This window comes from Larimichthys crocea, chromosome XXI, assembly GCF_000972845.2.
Source record: "Larimichthys crocea isolate SSNF chromosome XXI, L_crocea_2.0, whole genome shotgun sequence".
Classification (NCBI taxonomy): Eukaryota; Metazoa; Chordata; class Actinopteri; family Sciaenidae; genus Larimichthys; species Larimichthys crocea.
The window spans coordinates 17,483,010-17,505,633 of NC_040031.1; the positions used below are offsets into that span (position 1 = coordinate 17,483,010).

The 22,624-nt window shown below is 40.2% G+C and overlaps 1 protein-coding gene across 6 annotated transcripts in view; it reads left to right on the plus strand.

Annotated features, from left to right (window-relative positions):
- Nucleotides 1-21,479, plus strand: part of sema4ba (sema domain, immunoglobulin domain (Ig), transmembrane domain (TM) and short cytoplasmic domain, (semaphorin) 4Ba) — a 70,729-nt gene extending 49,250 nt beyond the window's left edge. For all 6 annotated transcript variants that reach the window (XM_027272642.1, XM_027272643.1, XM_027272644.1 and 3 more), the window contains 14 exons: nucleotides 391-791; nucleotides 11,259-11,419; nucleotides 11,611-11,673; nucleotides 12,337-12,435; nucleotides 12,993-13,104; nucleotides 13,339-13,455; nucleotides 13,677-13,834; nucleotides 16,592-16,773; nucleotides 17,225-17,375; nucleotides 17,657-17,867; nucleotides 17,963-18,078; nucleotides 18,532-18,689; nucleotides 18,816-18,907; nucleotides 19,103-21,479. In XM_027272642.1, coding sequence (XP_027128443.1) covers nucleotides 674-791; nucleotides 11,259-11,419; nucleotides 11,611-11,673; nucleotides 12,337-12,435; nucleotides 12,993-13,104; nucleotides 13,339-13,455; nucleotides 13,677-13,834; nucleotides 16,592-16,773; nucleotides 17,225-17,375; nucleotides 17,657-17,867; nucleotides 17,963-18,078; nucleotides 18,532-18,689; nucleotides 18,816-18,907; nucleotides 19,103-19,875 — 2,511 coding nt within the window. In that variant the 5' untranslated portion in view covers nucleotides 391-673 and the 3' untranslated portion in view covers nucleotides 19,876-21,479. The remainder of the gene's footprint in view (nucleotides 1-390; nucleotides 792-11,258; nucleotides 11,420-11,610; nucleotides 11,674-12,336; nucleotides 12,436-12,992; nucleotides 13,105-13,338; nucleotides 13,456-13,676; nucleotides 13,835-16,591; nucleotides 16,774-17,224; nucleotides 17,376-17,656; nucleotides 17,868-17,962; nucleotides 18,079-18,531; nucleotides 18,690-18,815; nucleotides 18,908-19,102) is intronic.
- Nucleotides 21,480-22,624: the final 1,145 nt, after the last annotated feature.

The following is a 22,624-nucleotide window of genomic DNA, read 5'->3' on the forward strand; positions in this document are numbered from 1 at the left end:
GTGGAAAGACATTTTGTTTGACCTAGTGCTCGTATTAGCGCTTTGGCTGTTGCTCTTACAGCATGGTGCTGAAACTGTACCTATTATAAGGAACCAGAGTTGCAATTAACAATAATTTTCATCATTTATCAAGAAGTGGCAAATCACATCTGAAATATTTGTCTGGTTCAAAGATGATTTTCTGTTCAGAAAATCTTCCCAAGTAAGAAGCAAGAACCAGAGAATGATTGGCATTTTTCCTCGATTAATCTATTATTAAGTCATTGGCGATCAATTTTTCTATCATTCAGTCATCAGTTAATCCACTTTTCCTTCTAGATCAATAAAGAAGCCCACACAAGCTCCCTTATGCAAATGCCTAATTTGAGTCTTGTTCCTTTCTCTTCTCAGATCTCATCTGAGACCCTGCGGTGACGTGTTTGCATGGAGGCTGATCGGTGGAGGCTTTCTGTCTTGTTCTGATCGTCATTCTCAACCAGCATCGTCTTCTGAGGCCCAGAGGAGCCCGACTTCACTACAGCTCATAGACTTTTCATTCAAGGAGATTGGAGCTGTGAGAGAAAAAGAGAGAGAGAAAATAAACACTGCTTAAAAAAAAAGAAGACACTCTTCATGAATTCCCCCAAAACCTGAAAGGCAAATACTGCAAGTTGGCTGGTGGTCGTGAGGAGGCATGTGGACAATGAGGATGGCTTGGCTCTGTCTCCCAGCCTGCACTGTCCTGCTTGTTGGGTGCTTTCATACAGCTGTCACGGAAAGCGATGTCACTCCACGCCTCACCTTCTCCTACAGTAAGTTCAATCAACGTCTCTATAGAATAAACCATGACATTTACAGTAGCACGCTACTACTGTTTGGGATATTTCTTTCAGGTAAAGTTACATATAGTATTTTCAAAGGATGATGTGAGCTTTGGGGGTGCCTGGGGCTCCGGTTTGGGGCTTTGTGAGATCCTTTTGTATAAACTATAGCACTTGGCATGCTGATAATAAACAGTAAAAAAGCTCTTGCTCTTCGTAGTAAGGCTTCTACAAACTCTCACAAGCTGTTCGGAGGTATCTATCTATCTATCTATCTATCTATCTATCTATCTATCTATCTATCTATCTATCTATCTATCTATATAGCCGAATAGTATATTTATATATATAGATATATAATATGAGATTATATATACTCTGTATATATCTCACAGACGGTCAACAGAGTATACCTGCATTTTACACTCTCTCTGCTTGCCTACAGGACTGGTTATGTAATCCCCCGTGGTGTCCCTGTTCATTAACTCTGTGCATTGAAAAAAAATCAATACACTTCATATGTGTCCTTTGTAAGAGCTAAAAGGATTTGGATGGCTGAAATTGTGCTTGTCTTCTGCATAATGATTTAAAATCCATGTAAATCCGCACTGTGAATGGCAGCTCCATCAGGGTGGCTCTTTTTCGAGTACCTACAGGTCAGACGTAATTACAAAATGAACAGGCCTATTGTGCTGCGACTTAGCGAGGGCAGTCTGACATAGTCTCGCAAGCACTGAGAGTTTCTGCTCTTATATAATCTCCTATTATTTGTTTGCCTGTAGAATGTTCTACCATCCAGCCAGCTTAGAAACATAACAAATGTGCTTGTCATGTTTCATCCTTAAAATATGTTGGGGGATATTGTTAAATTAGCCTTTTGTGCTGCATGATTTGTTACACTCTCATAGAAAGTGGCATGGCCACTACTGCCAAGTAGTGATTTTATCATCACTTGTGTAATTATTTGGATGATCTGCCAACGCACTTGAGATGACAAGTTGGATTCAAACATGTATTGTGCCCATGGAAAATTAAACAAAATGATGGATTATGAGATCAATGCATGCTTTTAATAATTGAACAGCAGTTAGTGGCGTCATTAGGGTCTTAATGTCAGGGAAGATTTTGTCGACAGATCTCTCTGTAATCTATTATAGAGGATAACATTTCCAATATGGGGCTAATTTGGAGCGAGGCAACTTTTCAAATAGGTCAACCATCGTGCCTGTCTGAGCCTGTACGTTCCCTCATGTAGGACCTCTATACCAACAGGTAATCTCTCTCACCTGCCAGCTTCAACAAAGCCCTCAGTTCAGCCCTGGCGGAGCGTTTCACAACAACACACACCATCAATCACTGACTGAAAAGAGGCTTCACGTTCGCACTTCTCCCTGTTTTGATGGAAAGATTTGCTTTTAGGGCGTGCAGCCAATGTTAAACGGCACTATAAAACATGCAAAACCCACATGTCAGAAGCCTGGAGGACTAGATTTCATGCATGTGGTTTGGATGCAGCGTGGCTGAAGGTTGAATTTTTGATCTTGGGTGTAGTCTTGTCATATCATTGGAGCTAACCAGACTTATCCTGAGTCAGGGGTGAGCAGGAAATGATGCAGCTTTAGCGACAGCGATAGCTACAATCCATACTAAGACTAAGAAAGAATACATCAGGCGCTTCTGTCTTATTTTGACATGGTCAAGCGGCTTATAGTGACTTTTACAACTGCTTTTTAAAACAATTAACTCACTGACAGATGATGTTAGTGTTCAGAAGATCACTTTTTAGGTTTTATATTGTGATGAAAGGCAAAAAAACGAAGCTTCATCCTGCCGTTGAAGGCTAGCAGGGCCCGGTGATAGAATTTGTCTTGCTGTGGTAATGTCGGTTCTGCTACACTGACATTTTCCAGCCTCCCTGAGAAGGGCTTTGTCACATTGTGTTTACTGTATCAAAGCCGAATGCAGAGCTGCAGGCCTCAGGGACCTGAACTTTATACAGCAGAAACTGCCTGCTCTCGTCATGGTTGCTGGTCCTCTCTCTGTCCTATCTGGATGCGAGTTATCTTGACGGTTTACATGCCATATCCTCGGTAGTGTAGGGGGGCTAGAGCTGCTTGGCTGCTTCTCATCCTGTAACATTTTCATGGACCTCCCCTTCTCTTTCCTCCTTGCCCTCTCTGTCCCCTGGTCTCTGCCTCTGCCTTAATGAAGAGGGTAATCTTCCATGAATAATGAATGGGGATTTGTATGTGTTATGGTGTGAACACTTGTCTGGTTCTCATTATGCGCCTATCAGGACGGATCATGGGTTCAGGGAGTAGAGTCTGCATCTGCTTTTCTCTCCGCCTTTGTTCGAGACTTTAATGCAGACCATGCTGAATGGCTTAGTGTGTTGAAACAGTATTTTAAGGCACACCTATAAGCCGGTTATGTTCCCTGTCTTTTCCCTGTTGATCTGTTCAGCCCACCATTGGACTTCATTCATGTGGACAGTTGTGCTTTAATTTTATTTAGGGGCCCACTGCCACACTGGGAGTAATGCATATTTAATTATTTAAATGCTGTCATGTATCCATGCATGTCAAATCAACCACTCACGACTAATTCAAAATGACAGCAGTGTCAAGTGAGATAACAGCTTTTCAATACTGCTTTGGTGCCACGTTACTGAACAGCAGTTCTTAATGACATGAATACTTAAACACACTTGAGTCCATGACATTACGCCAATGTATCAAGTTATAGTAACTGTTAAGAGGATTATTTTGTTTAGGACTTGTTTTGATTAACTGAATACTAATGCAGTCTAACGACAAAAATAGTCAAAGTAAAATTTAACACATCTTGCAACAATTTTTCTATTATCGATTAATAGTAGCTTTAATATTTGCTGATTTTCTGTGTTATATAGTTGAAATATCTTTGTGTTTCAGGTTGAAGCAAGCAATTTGAAGTGTCACTTAGGCTATGGAAAGTTACTCGTTTGTGACATTTTGAAGACCAAATGATTAAACAATTAAAACATGGAAAGTATGGGGTGTTAGTTCGCTCAGTCAGTAGAGCATCCATCCCATGTACGACGGCTTAGTCCTTGCCGCAGTGGCCCAGGGTTTAAATCCGACCTGTGGCCCTTTGCTGCATGTTATTCCCCTATCTGTCTCCCCACATTCCTGTCACTCTTCAGCTGCATCTATCCAATAAAGCTTCAAAAAAAGGCCAAAAAATATCTTTAAAAAAAACAAAACATGTAAAATAATCTTCAGATTTATTATTAATGAGTATAATAATTAAATATTTGTTAGTATTTAGTCAGAGCCCTGTAAACCTGCTTGTTAATAAAATAAAATAAAAAAGTATTTGAATTATAATGCTGAACAGATAAAGCTGTGACTGCCCACTTCTGTGAAGATCTGTGTAATCAGCATTTTCTCGAGACATATTTTGACTCGATGGATCAAACATACATTTTCTGTTGATTTACTAATCAGTTGAGTCATTTTAGCACTAGACTGATGTGTAGATCGGACTGAAATGAACAAAATTCGACCTGTATCAGAGCAATATTAGGTGATTTAAATGTAAACATACAGCATTAACTAGAACAGGTGGAACCTTTATGTGTAACCGACAAAAGTCCATCTTAGTGATTGTTTTCAATCCATCATGAAAAGATGGATCATCCATCCTGATATATATGACACCCAGTCTGTCATATAAATCAAACTCAGCAGACCCTGTAAGCACCCTGTAAAAACACTGTCATTGCTTCACACATTCATTTTCAAGGTGCTACGACACCTAAACCTGCAGCGTCTCTGGCTGCTCCTACCGTAAACACACAGCATGAAGTCAGGTCAGAGTGCTGCTGTACAGTTAAAATCATGTCATGACCTTGTGTGTACAGTCTCTTTGTACTTGATCCTCCAGCTCTGTTTTGAGGAAGGGGTCATGGTGAGTTCCTGATGAAGCAGCAGCTGGTTTACATTATTGTGGTTAATCTGAGGTCAGCTTGTGTTTGCTCTCTGACCACCAGATTGCCCCGTCAACCTTTTTCATGGGAAAAGCTGAGGCTCCTCAAACTACAGGTTTAATAGATTAGGATGAATGTGGTTTATGTTAAATGTTAGCAGATGAATTAGTTTCAATCCCACCTAATAAACTGTACAACCAAAGCCTGTTATTGCTCATCCCTGCTGTGTGAATACGTAATGAACATACTTTATCTCTACACCTTACAATTTCCTTGGCATTTACAGTATTTGCAGCATTTGCAATATGACTCTCAGTCTCTGTTTCCTGAAGCTGTGTTCAAAATTGCCACCAATCTCCACATCAGCATGGTGCAGTGGAAACAATATCCTGCTAACAAGACGCAGCCCCACACGTTACCAGTGCAAACAGCAGGCTCACAGCTTGTCTAATGAATCTCCTGGTGAATTGACCCTCTTGGCCTGTTGTCTTAATGCATTCCAGATGCTTCAGTCTCTGTCCTTCAGCTTCCCAGGTCTTCTCTCCCACACAATTACCCATTCAGCAGCAGCTCTTAATAGCTAGTTTAAAATGACTTGGGATAATTTAGTCAGCGCACCAGTGTGGCCTGTTTTCTGTCTCGACGTTACCAGACAATGCGACAGTATAGTGGGAGTCCTGGCGTCTCGCTGACACTGACCCAGTGGGACTCTTGTTGGCACTGCGGCTTCCTGTCTCAGCGGTCATTGCTTCACTCTCAGCAGAGGGTCTTAATCACTTCTTCTCAAAGCAATTGAATTTACGATGGTTCATCTGTTCTCTCCCAAAGCAAAGTCCTTGAACAGGTACAGCAGGTAGATGAAGACAAAGACAGAGATTTGTCCCGTGTGTCTCTTTTCTGTGCCTGTAGATTCTTCCTAACTTCTCTGAAGTATAATTTCTCTTTTGTGTCTTTATTTTCACAAGCTCATCCAAATGTTGAAGCTCAGTTGCCAGTCCTTGCTTTTTTTAACAAACAATTTAGATAAATTGCATCACAGATTGCCACTCTGGCATCAGGGATATATTTTACTTGTCCTTCTCACTGTATAATGGGAGTAAGGATACTTTTCTGTGTGTGCTGGTGCCAGAGAACAGAAACAGTTATTTTTAATTAAAGAGGAATCACACGCTTCAAGCCAAAGGCTAAATGATGACTGCTGTTGGATATCTAAAAAATGTTGCTGTCCTGTGACCAAATGTCACAAATTTCAATATCTAAGAAAACATTGTTTTCAACTTTATGACAAAATATTTTTCAGTTATTCAATTAAATTGGTTTATTTCACTAAGAAATACACTTTATGTATCAGTTTATATTACTGTAAGACAGCATTGTTTCTAATATTCCTTTAGATATAAGCATGTATGTCTTGTTTATAGTCAGACGACTGGATGTGGAGCGTCTAACGTCCCTTGAAGATGACCTATCATGAATCAATTGCTTGCTCTTGATCTCGATAAAGAGAGGCAGACATTTTTTCCGGGTCATCTACTGGCAAACCAGCACTAATGGAATTACAAGCTACTTAGACATCATCATGGCACTAAGGTCGGGAGGTGTTCCTTATTTTTTAACGTTGCAATAGTCTTTGTTTATCAGTCTACCTTGTTTGCAAGGAGAAATTTACAAATGAACAGATTCTGCTGCCGTCGTATGAGAGAGTTTGTTGCAGAGTAATTTTCCATTCATACGGTATATTTGTTTGCGACAGTGTTTTCTTGTAGTTCAACAGAAAGTAAACAAGAACGGGTGCTTTAAATGAGGCGTGCAATCGTGTGATCTCCTGAAGATACAGCTGTAAGAGCTGATAAATGCAGCCTCCCTCATAAGGCAAAGCAATGATTGAATCAGCCTGTTATAGTTGCCCTACAAAAGGACACGCTTAGATCTCCAAAGGACAAATTATTCCACAGTTCTAGAGGGGATGTTCCACGCTTTTAATTATCCTCCTACTTTCTTTGGACACAGAACCATCAGGAAATCAGCTACAAAAATGTAGAAGGATTCCTTTGAGCCCAGTATAATTAATTTCCCCTCTAAATAGATTAGCAAGGCAGTCTGGGCGAGTATTTCAATCCATTTAGCAGTGTCATTTGCAGAAATTACTTTTAATTACATAATAATGGCAATGATCTTGTATTGCTTACAGCTGCCAGAGGTTGAACTGCTGAGTGTGCCGTTCGTGCTCTTCTATGAAGGGTCACAGAAATGCTCTGAACCAGACTAAGCTGCTCCGTGTGGATCAGAGGTCTGGTAACATACAGTGAGGTGTAATGTTCTCCAGCCCTGCCTGTTTGTGTACTGTTTTTATTCACATACCTGCTTGACATGTGACCTGTGTTCCCATCATCAGGAATGCAGAGACAGCAAAGTGTACAGGGCTTCACTGTGTCTATGTCTTAAGTTACATTACGTGAAAAATGAAAGAAGAAAGAAGGAAGTTGTCCCAGATAATGGAGGTCAATTAAATTTAGTTTGTGGTGTTCAGAAAATTGAAAAATTACAATATACAAACAAAGCAAAGTGTGTTTTTCAGAAATTATATTCCAGACCCTCAGGACAGACTTCAGGTTTCATAGGGACTTTTTTCTTCTGTAGTTCCAGTAAGAACACAGTGAGGTCTGTGGACTGTCAGACCTGTGAATTGTAAAGGGCCATTGTTCCCGTAAAGTCAGGCTCCTGTTGAGTAATTCAGTTGTAATATTTAAATTATGAGAAGAATAAAATCCAGGAGAAAATGCAGGAAATCTGCATGAACACATACCAGTAAGGGTTAGTGAAAAGATGTGTGAGGAATCAAAGTAAAAAACGCTCGGTAAGTGTCTTAAAAAGATGTTGGCCCACCAACAGCGTCAGTGTGCTTTTGCATAGCACAAAGTCTCAAAGTCTCTGGAGCTTTACTGTTCTCTAATCACTTTCCTTTAATTTGTCAAAAGGGTAAATTGTGCTGGAAATGACTCAAGTAGTATTTTATATCTAGTAGTAGTATTTTAAGTTACATACGCAGAACTCACATTCTGTACAGTCACTGTAAAAAGGCTTGTGGCATCCGATCGCAATGTTTTCAATACATATTATAAATTTAACAAATACAGTCACTCGCTTTAGAGTGGTGACCATGTATTCACTTTCTCAAAAGTTCCCTTACAAGGAAAAGATGGACAAGATGTCTATAGCAATGTCAAGTTGAACTCCCGTACATTGTGCCTCTTCAGTAGTGACGTGACGGTCATTTGGCTGCCCTTTCTGGCACGCCCTGCCTCTGTAGCTGCAGCAGATACGAGCAGCTCTTCCACTCCAAAGTGCTTCCTCTGAACCGCCCTGTCTGTTTCCCTCCTTCTGATGTACGCCACAAAATTTTTGGGGCTGCACTGTCATGGAATGGCCCCTCGGGAATTAACCTCAGACAGTCGGACAACAATAGAGGGGATACTATTGGGAGGAGACTGTGGCCTGTGCGGAGGGGAAGGTAGGACAAGTTCAAGTAGGGTACACTCATTAGCTTGTGACGTTGTTTGAAAATCAGGGCATTCATATACTGTATTGTTGTTAGGATACACATTACAACTTGGTTCATGGTTCTCTGATAGCATTAGGGAGGTTGTGCTTCATCTTTTCTTTTTGTTATCTCTCTGCATCTCTTGGTTGGTATATTTCAAGTCAACATCCAGTGCTGTATTAATTACATCAAGATAACCTGTGTCTTTCCCCAATGAACTGTGTTGCGTCCAACATGAGCACGGCCAATCGAATGAGAGCCTCTTCCTTCATAACATCAAAACAAGGCTCGGAGACAGTTTAACAATAGTCACTCTGCTTTTAGTTCCGTTTTGGTCTCCACCAACTCCAAAGGGAACTATTCTGGTTGTTTTTAGATGGAAGTTGCAGGCTATAAAATTTAAATCAATGAGCTCAAAGACACTAAAAACCTCGATGAGAGCAGCTTTTAACATCTTGAGGCAAATTGAACTTGTCATTTTAAGACTGACCAGTCGATTCTTTAGGCATAGCTTTTATTAATAGAGAACATGGGCTAAACATAATGTTAAAATATACCATTGAACAATTGTTTACCCCTCAGAGGAATAAATCATTGTAAACCAATAGGTCTCTACTGAAAGATGATTAATGTTTTCCTGAAATCGTAAATGGAAAGCTTTGTGCGGTCGCAAACCCTCCTGGATCTCTTTAATGATACTCAATTAGGGGCCGTATTGTTTTTCTTCGTCAGCTGTGGTCATTAAGTATGACAGTGGTGATCTGACTCCAGAGAATAATTGTGAAGACATTCTTCTCTGTAAAAATCCTTCAAAGCTTTTGTTTTCATTCAGACTTTGGCCTTTATGTCTCTCTCTCTGTAAATCACAGTTAAACTTGCCCAAGGCTCCGTGTGGAGGGAAAAAGGGGGGAACCGTACCGGCACGGCGCAGCACTCCATTTATCCTGTAATGATAGTGAAAAGGAGAGAGAACAGCCCCAATGGGTCCATGTACAGTACGTAGAGGAGAACCTCTTGTGGTTTTACGGACAGATTTAACTACAATATGGCCTCCGTTACCTCGGCGATGGGCTGCTATTAACATGTTGTTCTCCTGAGGGACAGGAAGTCTCAAACCTCCTGTATCTACCCACTGAGGTGAGGTTATACCAGGTCACACGTAATACATGGTACATACCACATAGTGTGCTTATTATCAGTACTACTTAATGATACCTTTCTCTATATCTGGACTGGATTAGTTTTATACTGGGAAGTGCCATAATTGTAATTATTACCACCAGCATCTGTGGTTTTAATCCTGAATCCGCCTGTCTGTCTGGAAAGTGAAAGTGCAGTGCAGATTTCCTCATGAGACAGGAAGTGGAAGTTTTTTATTATTGTTTTATTTTTATTTTTATGAGGGTTCGTGCAAAAGAAGAAAGAGGGTGATATGTGTTCTTTCTTTTTGCTGATTTATATTTTATTTCTTCATGAATTATAACCAGGCATTGCCACCTTCACAAACTGGAAAGAAAAAAGTCACAAAGTTGCCACAAAGTTAGCCTGTTATAGAGTTTAAATTTAAACTCTGTGGGTCCAGTTCATTTATGTTCAGAGCAAATCTTTATGAGCCAATAAATTGATTAAAATATTTACTGTTTTGTGCCATACATTTGTAAAATGTGACTAGTTCCATGGTTTAAAATGAGTTCTTTGCCTCCTTTTGGTTATTAATTAGTTGAACCAATTCATCATTGATATACAGTATATATGTTTGTTTTTTTGGAGGTATTTTTCTGAGTCAAAAGGAAAAGAGGAGTGTCCAAAGAAAATATTAATTCTGTTGAGTACCTTGCTTATTTTTTTAAATTTAACATAATGTTCAGCCCCCCTCCCTACCACAGTTGTTTTTGTATACCTACTTTGAGCAGTAATGATATTAAAGTAAATCACAGAGAAGAACATTCCTCTTCATAAATGAAATCACATCATTGAGAAAAACAATATTAGAGGACCTCGCTTAATAAAATAAATAGTCAGTTTGGTTCTTTGCCACATTACGAGGGCAAAGGTCCTGTACCAGAGCTTCAGTCACGTCAAGTTTCCATCAGCTCCCTGCTTCTGTTTATGCTGGCATGCAATTAAGGCAAATTGTTCAAGCTGGGCCAACAGCGAAAGCCTCCGGGCTGCTGCAAATCTGAGATACACATGGGCCTTTAAAGCAGTGATTAGGAGAGTTGATGATTTAACCCTTGGCTTCACTTAGGGGGGTGTCAGTGTGGTTGAAGCGAATCATTCACTTAGAGTAGGAGAACTATGGGAAATACTTTCTTGTTCTTTTCCTATTGGTTTCTTTGTTGTGCTGTAGATCTCATGTAGTGGTTAGATTGAGTATTGAAATAATGAAATTTTCTCAAGCATTTATATCCAACTGGACTATCCTGGTTAGCACATCCTCTTGATTTTAAATCCAACCAGGACTTTTGATGCACGTCACCCACCTCTCTGTCCTCATTTCCTGTCAGTACTGTCAGATAAAGGCAGAAGTGCCATAAAAAAAATAAAAAAAGGGGGGGTTTAAAAAGGGTTTCTGCAGAGGTAGATGATCTGTCATTTAAGGATGTATTATGCATGTGTTTTTGCTTTTGATATCTTTCGGTAGTGTTAAAACACAAAATGTTTCCAGGCTGTGAAGTTGAGCTCAGTGAGGCTTGTTAGGAGTGGCACATTGTGCAAGGGTGTAAAACAGAATATCTGCAGTATATCTCTGGTGTACATGCGATTTTATGACCACTTAAAACATCTTCAAAATGCTTTAATTTGCATATTCAAGTGCCATTTTTTTGCATTTTCTGTCTTCAATTGCTTGTGATGGCTTTTATCAGTCAGAATGTGCAGTATCATATTCATCATGGTCAGATTAATTCATGAATTACACCCTCTGTCTGTGCCTGTTCATGTCCAGATGTGAAGGAGAGGACAACCAGAAGTTTCTCAGTCGACGGAGTCTCCAACTATACCTCTCTGCACCTCAGCAAAGAAGACAACATGCTGTACCTTGGAGCCAGGGAGATCCTCTTCTCTCTCAACCTCACTGATATCAGTGCAGTCAAGCTACAGAGAAATGTAAGAGCCAAGCATCTGTAAACCGTAGTATCGTATGCTGTATCAATATAAACATAGTTAGAATAAAATCCCAGAGGTACATTATGAATATGTTTGTAGATATGATATGATCCCAGAAGTACAATGAGAATATTACCCACCTCCCTGTCTTATACCTACAGTATGAGTCTGACAGTGTTTCTCTCCTGCAGATCACGTGGAAAACTCCAGAGAAGAAGAGAGATGAGTGCAGTTTCAAAGGCAAAGACCTGCAGGCAAGTGAACTGCTGGTGTAAAAGCTCAAGTAACTAAACTCACATGGTTCAGACTGTATTTACACGACTGCAGGTCGGCCTTGTTGTGGCATGGCACTTTGGAAACGGACCTAGGGCAGAACCCTGGAAATTTCCTGTCAAAGTGTAACTTTCCATTCTAACAATGGATTTTTCCCTTCCTCTCGAACAAACTTTTCTTCTATTACACTCTTTCTTTTATCAGCCTACCCCACTACCACTTGTAAATGTAAACATACAGGCTTAGAACCTTGTGAAGTTTTGATTACTCATTTGTTAGGAGGGAACACATTAGCGAGGGGACTCAGTGTTTTTTAGATAATAAAAACAACCTGAGAATTACTTGATATAAAAATAAATGGCACAAAAGTCTAAGTGGAGTAATTTAATAATACAATTTGCAACACTAGTTTGACCATTTTGCTGCACTGTGATGAAGTCTGCAGGCTGTTTGTGTTGTTTCTAATAAGCTGCCATGTATTGAGACAGGAATCAAAGTAATTTTTGGAAAGATGAGTGTGTTGTTTGGTGAAAATAAGTCAAATCCAAACACAATCAGCCTGATTTATCTTTAGAAATGCAGCCTAATCACCTATATTCTTTAAAAAAATGTTCATGAAATTCTTTTCTCTGTGTCTAATACAGACAGATTGCTTCAACTACATCAAGATTTTACTACGCATAAACAGCACTCATCTCTACGTGTGTGGGACATACGCCTTCAGCCCCACCTGTGCTTACATAGTAAGTATTTATGTGAAACACGTCACACCTGCTGCATATAACTCAGCGCTACCTGTGCATGCCTTGTTTTGTTAGGATCTAAAAAGCTGTGCCATTCACTGTTTGTTTGAGATAGATGTTGATTACCCCGATGCAGGACTTCATATCTGACGTTTATTTATTAGATTCTAGGGGAAGAGCATCTAAAATCAGATGCACTCTTCCTGCCTCTCAGTTCACTTAGCAGGCTGGCTGAGGCCCATGCCCAGCTGGATACAATATACTGTTATGTGCATTATTTTATTATCTCCTGCGCCAAAGGGAAATGGATCAAAATATTTAATGCATGTAATCAGATTATATGAAGAATCGACCCAGTTTGCAATCTTTTCCTACACATCTTTTAAAGCCTTTTAGAACAATCCATAACAAACACAGAGACATGACCTGTGCTTTACCCAACTTTACCCAAGACAGACTGACTGACTACCTTTTCACTGTGGGACAGACAGACAGAGGTGAATGTCAGAGCAGGTTACATTAAGCATAAGACATTTGATGTGTGTGTGTGTGCGCAGAAAACTGCAGACTTCTCCCTCGTCAAGAGTGAAACCGGTGAGATTGTTACAGAGGATGGACGAAGCCGCTGCCCATTTAACCCTGAGTACAAGTCGACTGCCATCATGGCTGGTAGGTCCCAGAATGATTATCAGCTGTTTTATAAAGTCAAGCCTTTTTTTGTTTGTTTTTTTGTTTACATTTTTCTGATTTGCAGAAACCACTGTAGAAATCAGCAGAGTAACTAGACACAGGTGGAGACAAATTGGGGCATAACCTCTGGATTTCATTACTGTGTATGACGCAGAAGCCCATTCCCCCCTGGTAAACACTGTCATCATGCTTGTCTTCTTCATCGCATTGCAGATGGAGAGCTGTACGCTGGTACAGTCAGTAATTTCCAAGGAAATGAACCCATCATTTACAAGAGTCTCAGCCAAGGAACGGCTCTAAAAACAGAAAACTCACTCAACTGGCTGCAAGGTACGGGTCTTTGGCCGCTTTTCATTATATCTGCGTATAATTAAAAACTTCAACACCATTAGAAATGATGTAGATGCAAAGTGTTTACCTGCAAGTCCCTGATGCAACTGAATTTTCCATTTAGTGCGTTGATGTCAGAGGGAATAGGGACGTCTCTCCCTAGATGGTAGAATTTCATAAACTGTAGGTTGACAGTATTGTTCACGTTGTTTTTCTTTCAGACCCAGCTTTTGTTGGCTCTGCCTACATACAGGAGAGCCTGCCCAAGGGCAACCCGGTGGGCGATGACGATAAGATTTACTTCTTCTTCAGTGAAGCAGGAAAGGAGTTTGATTTCTTTGACAACACCATTGTGTCACGCATTGCTCGCGTGTGTAAGGTGAGTGATGTTGAAGGCAGATAGTCCATCTAACGGGGCCTTTTTCCCCTTGAGCAGCATCATCCTCACACCCCCTTCCATCACTATAGGAATCTATCAGACCATTGCAATGCATTACATGTGCGTATATGTTCCTATATGGACCTATATGTCGTCCTCTGACAGCATGAGCAGCATGATGAGTATGAGCTGCACAATCTTTCTGGGCAGTGACGCAGGTTCTCTTGTTACAGAAAAACATTCCTCATGCATGTTTCGCTCTGTTTGATTCTTTTTCTCTCGACCCTCTCCTCCCCTCAATTCTTATCACGTTTCCCCAAATATTTGTGTTCAGACGGGACTCAGTAGCCAACTCAAAATGTCTTTAGGATTACTGCAGCACAAGATCCGTGCACAGAAACAGATTATCACCTGCTGAAAAAGTTAAGAAGCTTTTACAGTGAAACGCAGACCTCACACAATTTTTGTTAATATTTTTACATCACACGCCAGTTCTGCAGATTGCAGTGCAGCTTGTCTGTGTGAAAACGATCACATTCAATCAGTTCAAGGACAATGAACAATACTAGTTGACAGTTCAGAGATTATGTCATCTTAGAGCTGTTGTTTAACGTATGTAAATTGTATGTATTTTTTCATTACTGTTGCAACTTTTGGGGAATCTACATGGCGAGCCAGTATATCTTTTGGTAACACTTTATTTGGATAGAAGTTTTTGTAACATTTCAATAGTTTCAACAGATACTCTATCAACTATCTATAGGCAGACTATCTAAACAAAGCGTTTCCTATTTTTATTTTCAGACAACCTCCAGGTGTGTGTCTGACAATCATCCTGCTGTCATATAAAGGCAAAACACCTACAGTGTATGCATCAGATGCATATAAACCATGAGGTGGTACCATAGGAATCTGTGAATCACAGACACTGCCCACAGGGTTATATTTTTTTCATCCTAATGCAATTATCCACCCAGTTTTTCCATACATCCAATTGAAAAAAAATCATTCCACTTAACGGACTTATATAAACATTGACTCATGCAGAATGTTGATGATGGGTTTTCTCACATATGCTTAAAATATGTGCTGAATATAAAGTACCCTGGTGCACCATAAGGAAATGAGTAATAATGTGACACTTTTTTTTGCAAGTGTGCTTCCCAAATGAAGGTCAAACTGATTATTAAAATGGAGTACAAAGCTTTAAAATGAGGTAAATGCTCAGAGGACAGATGGTGTCATTTCCTTTGAATAATACTGTATAGTGACCCGTGTTCAAATAAATTACTTTACATTCGATCCCATCCCTATCTCTCTTATCCCCTGTTTGTCTTCTTATGTTGGCTGCAGTCCACCTCTTGTTGTTTATTCAGGTGTTTAGTACGCAGGCTAACTATGGAATGATAAACAATGTTTGGCTTGAAACAAACAAAACAAAGCATTTTCTCATTTGCAGGATTGTTCAGTTTCCCTGAAAGAAGTCATTACTGCCTACATGTTCATGGCTTTTTGAACAGCCTTTTTGAATAAAGGATGCTTTTACAAGGGATTAATGAACAGGATGCATTTGCTTCAATTATTCAGAAGTCAGTTTAAGCACAGAGTGGCATTAAATTATAAAACTAGGTTCAGTCAGGAGGATGAGAGACTATGCTATATGTTGCTCGTTATCTGCCTGGGTTGCTAGAGTAAGTAATTGCTTCAGAAGCTTAGTATTGGTCATGTGTCATTTCCCTTCCCATCCAGCACTACCATTTCCTCTGATTAATGTAATACTAAAGTGGACTCAATTGAAGCTTCATGTTAAAGGTTTTCCTGTAGAGTAGATTACTGAGTATTTCTTTTCGGTTCTCCGCTCTGTACCTTTTTAAAACACTGTGTACAGTTGTCATTATGTTAGATCTATGCCTGTGAGAAAACTGGAATAATTGTTGCCATGATCTGAATGTAAACAGATGGTGGTTTGCGCAGGTAAAACATATGTAGTCACCTTCCCGAGGCCCGTAACTCCCTGTGGAATTTAGTCTGCGTTACAGTCATTCATCACAGACTGTAAATCACTTTCACGTCGAGGTTTGAAGATGTAGATGCGCTCCAGTTTGCACTGATATCCTATTGTGTAATCTGTGTAGCCAAATTAGTCTGCGTGTCAGGAAGGTCCCGTGCCACACATCACTTTGAAGGCCAGTGCCAAAGGCGGCAAATCACAGCGGTAGTGTCAGTGAAGAAGGATTGTCGGGGCAATCCTTCCTTTTCCTTTCATTTAAAAGCATTTGCCCTCCTCAAACCCCCAAGTGTGTGTTTTTTGTTTTTTTTTTCAAATCTAAGCCAGTTGTGATGATGTATATTGTTTTCATGACCTAGAAGTCTGCTGCCTCGGGGTACATCTATGTTACACGCACATTTGATTTATCTCGTTACGGTTTTACTATTTGAGGTTAACGTTTTACAATTACATCAACTCAAGCTGCTTCACCTTTGAACACAGCACTTTCACTTTCTGTTTTTAACCATGAAGAAGAAGGTTTTAAGAATTATTTTCTTAATACAACATAACCTATAATGTATGTACTGTATGCAATGGTATGTCAGGTCTGCTGCATAGTGCACATTATTATTTCATGCCTTTTACAAGTCAGATCAACAAAAGGATTGTCAACAATCACTGCCTTAGACACGTGTCAATCTTATATTCTTGCACCCTCTACTGGCCACGTGTTAAACAGGTCCAAACCTACTATATTTGTGTTGCAGGGTGACATGGGAGGTGAGAGAGTCCTGCAGAAGAAATGGACGACCTTCCTGAAGGCTCAGCTCTTGTGCTCTCTGCCTGATGATGGCTTCCCCTTCAACATAATCCAAGACATGTTTGTGCTGACGCCCAGCCCCGAGGACTGGAAGAACACTGTGTTTTATGGAGTCTTTACGTCTCAGTGGTGAGGACCAAGTATACAGTATATATACACACACAGTTTTACATCATTTTTCATTTATGTGAACTAATAAATTTAATTGACTAACACCTCACTTTACTAATGCAATGATTGAGCTCCAAGATCCTCTAATAGTTTGAGTATTTTTGGTGGACTTGTCCTTTACAATACAATTGACAGTGTACAATTACACACACTTTGGTTTTTTAGCGCTGATTCTGATATTTATTTGACCGTTTGTCTTTAAATTTTACTGTTTAAGGCATAAAATAAAGTTCAATTAATTTAATTAAACAGTGAAAAATCATTTAATCTCTTTACAGAATTGTTTAGGTTTTCTGTGTGAAATATCCCCTCTGTAAGCTGACAGACAGCTTTCTTAAAGGTTCTACAAGATCAGGATGAAATAAATGATCGACTGGTGTTGTTGAAATGATTGTTTCTATCTTATTAGGTATAAAGGTGCTTCAGGAAGCTCTGCGGTGTGTGCCTTCACTATGGACCAGGTGGAAAAGGCATTCAACGGGCGATACCGTGAGGTCAACCGAGAGACTCAACAGTGGTACACATACAACCATCCGGTCCCAGAGCCTCGGCCTGGAGTGGTGAGTACCATCCTGCTGCCCTCTGCTGGAGAATCTGTAGACACATAAACATCAGCTGCATGTTGATTTACATTCTTGTCCGCTCAGCAGTCCTGGGTTGATCTTGACTGGCGATCAGCGTTCAAACAGATATCTGTTGACGTGATTCTGATTCCTATGAAATTACTGGTGCATTCATTTACAGGCAGGCTTATCAGAGCGGAATCACCAAAACATTGGAGGTGTAGAGCTGCAGTTCATGTCGCCAACGTGAGTGAATGTGTGATGTGTTGCCTCCGCAGTGTATCACAAATGCTGCCAGGGAACAGGGCATCTCCTCCTCGCTTCACATGCCGGACAAGGTGTTGAATTTTGTCAAAGACCACTTCCTGATGGACAGTGTGATCCGCAGCCAGCCTCTCCTACTGAAACGCAATGTCCGCTACACGCAGATCGCTGTCCATCGAGTCGTACCAGCAAAAAAGGCGTATAATGTGCTTTTCATCGGCACAGGTAAAGAACTCCTATCTCACTAATAAACTGCTTTGTAGCATCCTGTGTTACTCCTCCTTCGTTACTCTATTTACAAGTTATGCTATGTCTTCTAGATGATGGGAGACTTCATAAAGCCATTAACGTCAACAACAAGATGCACATCATTGAGGAGATGGTGCTCTTCCGTGATTCCCAACCAGTGCAACACATTGAGCTGGACACTGAAAAGGTAGAGCGGAGAAAAACAAGCCCAGCGTGTTATTTCTTTTTTTCTTTTTTTTTAACAGAGGTTTCTCATGGTGTAAACTAATAACAAGCTCAGTAAATGCATTTATTGGCAGTTTAGAGATTTCATGAGCCGTGAAGAGTCGCTGCCTAAAGCAGACCTCATGTTCAATGAGCTAATTACATACAACTTTCTCTCAGGGGATCTGCAAACAGCTAGGGTTTTAACAGCTGGAATTGTGACACTTCCTGCATCCTGGCTCATCTTGGATACTTACTTACTTATATAAATATATTTGGGCAAAGAAATTACTATTAAACTGGTATTAAGAAAAATGAAGTGTGCTGTGTTTAGTTCAGGGTGAGACATGGAAGATTCTGGATTATATTAGTAACCTGATCATTGTATTTGGGGCACTTCTTTCCTGTCCCCTGTTTTGTTGTCTCTCCTCCACAGGGTCAACTTTATGTTTCCTCTTTCTCTGAACTGGTGGAGGTCCCAGTAGCCAACTGCACTAATTATCAGAGCTGCGGGGAGTGCATCCTCTCCAGGGATCCATACTGTGCCTGGAACGGGGGGCAATGTGTGGATGTGAGACAGGCTCCACCAAGCAAGTATGCATTCCTCTGCACAATAATCTACAAACAGCTCTACAGATGAAGCCTTAAGACAAGCACTCCAATACTATGTAAATATAAGCATTTCAAAATCCCCCTTTCTGATATACATCTTTGTTTCAGCACCTGGCAGCAAGATGTAGATGAAGCAGACACGTCAGCTATTTGCAACAAGATAGCGCCAAGCCCACGGTTTGCTAGACCTTCACCTACACGTAAGTGAACTCCTCTCCTCTGGACTGTCATAGATTTACAAAGCAGCACTTTCAGTTTGAGCCTTGATTGTAGGCTGATGATGCGTTCCTTTGTGTCAAACCATTATTATTCTGAATTCTGCACTAGATAAGGCGGTACAGCTTATTTCATACAATATCTGACTCGATCTATGTCCCTGCTTTGCCTTTCCGCAGGAATGTCTTCATGCCAGGTGATCATTATCCCAGCCAACACGTTCAAAGTACTGCCTTGCAAGCTGCGCTCTAATTTGGCTGAAAGAAGGTGGGAGTTCAGTGAGAGCGCAGGTCACTTCCATTACCCCAGCCCAGAGGGGGGGCTAGTAGTGGTTGCTCAAGCTGACAGGCAGGAAACCTACGAGTGCTGGTCAGTGGAGGAAGGCTTCAGACAGCTGTTAGCAAACTACTGCGTGAGGGGCGAGGCCAGACAGGAGAGCACCACCCTGACAGGCCGTTCACGTACACCCCAGATCTCCCAGGAGGAGTTTATCATCCTGCCAGGAGAGACCCGCTCGCCGCAGATCAACACTAAGACTTACTGGAACGAGCTAATAGTGGTGTGTGCCCTGCTGGCGTTTTCCCTTGTGGTCTTCTCTCTGTTTGTGGTCTACAGGAACCGCAACCACATGAAGTCCATGCTCAAGGAGGGAGAGTGCCCCAACATGCAGCAGAAGAAGCCCAGAATAGTGGGTAAACCGGCTGAGAACTTGCCACTAAATGGCAACGCAGTCACAGCATCAGTGTCAGATCACAAGGGCTACCAGACCCTTAACGACAACTACATCTGCAGCACTCCACCGCACGAGTGCTCGTCGCCCGACAACAGCAAGAGCTTCTCAGAGTCAGAGAAGAGGCCACTGAACTTAAAAGAGAGCCACGTAGAGATTTCTCCCACATGCCCGCGGCCACGAGTCAGACTGGGCTCTGAGATTAAAGACTCTATAGTGTGAGGCCGGCTCCATGTTGTGTGGAGTGACTCGTTTTGAACTGAAATGAAAAGAGTGCACTTGCTGAGAAAGACAAAACCCTATAAGAGGGAAAACTGAGGAACATTGAACTCTTCAACAGAGACATATTTCATTACACAGATTTTGCACTTTGTCTTTTCTTCTTTCTTTTTTTTTGTTCTGTTCCTGTGGTCCATGTGCATTTAATTTTATTTTCCTCTCACTGCCCCTTTATTCAAGTGCATTCGAAGCACACTGAAGAAGTTCCAGTTTGCCTTCAGACTTTTTGACGCTTTCACATACGGCTCACAGGAATGTAACAAGCGTAGAGGTGGCGTCACAACTATGATTCAGTGATTGAATTTCATAGCGTTGCCACTCAGTCCGTCCATGAAATCTGCTGGTAATGCTTTGAAAGGCAGGGTGATAGTCAAGCATGTTCCCACTAACGGCTGACACAGTGTTTGCTGTTGTATTTTCATTCTGTCATCTGGTTAAAAGCCTACCCTTCCCTGAGGCTATGCACTATGTACTGTAGCAAAGTAAACACTCACACCAGAATATACACTATCCAGTGGCAGGCAAGAAAAAAACAAACAAAAACGGCCTGTCATAGATTTTTTTTAGATAGCCAGTGTGTATTCACAAAAATTTAGATTAGACTTAAACACAGGAACACAGTCAAAGAAGGGTTGTGGTAAGAGTTTGAAAAGTGAACGAAACAAGTGAAAATGTTGTCGAAACTCTTACCACGTCAATCACTACACACCAAAAATCATAAATGAAGACACATTATGCTTTTCTTTTTAAAGTATTGGTATTATTAGTCGATACAAATATTCCTCTGTGGAAGCCTGACGTTCGACAGGGTTTCCTGTCACCAAATGTGATAAAGGGAAAAATAAAATCTCATTCCAGGTATTATCATGCTGTTCTTCACGAGATGGGCAGTCTATGCAAAGCAAATAATGTGAAGTGAGGTGAACGCCAAGAAAACCTCACCTCGAGACTGAGTAAGCACAAAGGTGTCGCCACTGTTAATTGCTTTAGGATCAGTGGAACTACAAACACACACCCATGTACACACACTCACACTCTCATTACACTAACGTATGCAAGAGATTTTTAGCCATTATAGGGAGGAAGATTGGCCAGAGAGACATTTTTCATCATAATTCTTTAATGTTTTAAATATCTATCCCTAATCTCAACAGGAAATAATAACAATACATATTTAAATACACCTATTCATAATCTGATATAAATAACACACATCTGTATAGTCTCAAGTTTGATATACATATTAATTGATGAGAGTTTGTGAATGGAAGAAAATGCCCTCTGCTTGCTGAAGTGGTTTTAAAGGCAACCATAAAGGCAATAATTTTTATTCCCATCCAGTAATAAACAGAGGAGCTGTGCATTTTAATTAACTTGATTAGTCATCTCCTTTATTCAGAAATAAAGCATATGATCCACCACATTTATGAGCCAGACGTTGGAGTAACCTGAAAGCATTTTTCATGTCATTCAATATTATGTAAGTCTTACATGAGTTTGGCTCTAATGTTGTGATGCAGCCAGCAAAAAAAAGAAAAAAGAAGAAATCACAGATACAGGAAGGTCGACTCACAGAATGCACAGGATTTGCACATGATGTTGAAAAGCCTTAGTACAAATGCAGGTTATGGGTTTGATAACAAATCTGCCTTGGGGAAAACGGATAATGCCTTCTGAAACAATAATCAAGAGACGTGCCTCTTGGGATAATAAACTAACCAGGTAGTAGTGTTGTAGAGTCAAATGCTACACTGTAGGTGTGACAGGACTGGCTGAGCTCAGAAACAAGAGTTAAAACATGGATTACATGTACTTTAATACTGTCAGCGTTGTACAGTATGTGCTCATGAGGTGTCTTTTTTTTAATTTTATTTAAATGTTTTTGTTACGGTGGCTTCAACCTCAGTCAGGGACTAAATTTTATTCTAAAACTGTAGCACATAAATAACCACTGGCTGATTTTAAAAATATTTGAATTATAAATATGCGTTAGTATTACATTTCTTGTAAATGGCACTGCAAAAAAATGACTCTGTGAATTTCAAAGACTGGTCAGCTCTAATCAATCACGCAGTATGAAAAATTCATGCTTTGACTGTTATTGGAAACACAAATGGCAGCTTTCGGTGAAGCGGCTGTCATCTTTGAACAATATTCAATTTGCTAAGTGCAGAACAAATATAAAGTGGCAGTGATTTAGTAAAATATGTGCAGGTACTGAACATGCTTTTATTTGAATACAAGCCTAAAGTAATAATGCCACAGTGAAAGTATCGTCGTCTGCTCTCTATCAATAAACCACTATAGTCTGGCCTTCTATTTGTGACAGTACAAGTTGCTCAGACTCTTGTCAACATGTATTGTAAAGTAAAACGAGTTTTTATGTAAAATTGTTTTGTAAATTCAGCTGCCAATGTAAAAAAAAAAAAAAAAATTGTGAATTGTATTTTTTTGTATCATACATCACTACTGTTTTTGTTTTTTCTTTAGTTTTTTCTTTTGTATTGTATATAAAAAGCACTTTATTTTAATTTTTCAAATAAAGATAAAATGAATAGTTTGTTTTATTTTAATGGCTCATTATTTTATAAAGTAAAACACTGTTTTTTACGCAGATTTTTTTTCTATATTTTTACAGTTTTAATCTGTTGAGGTGGAGTCAGAAAACACCAGAGGGACAAAGAGGAGTGTC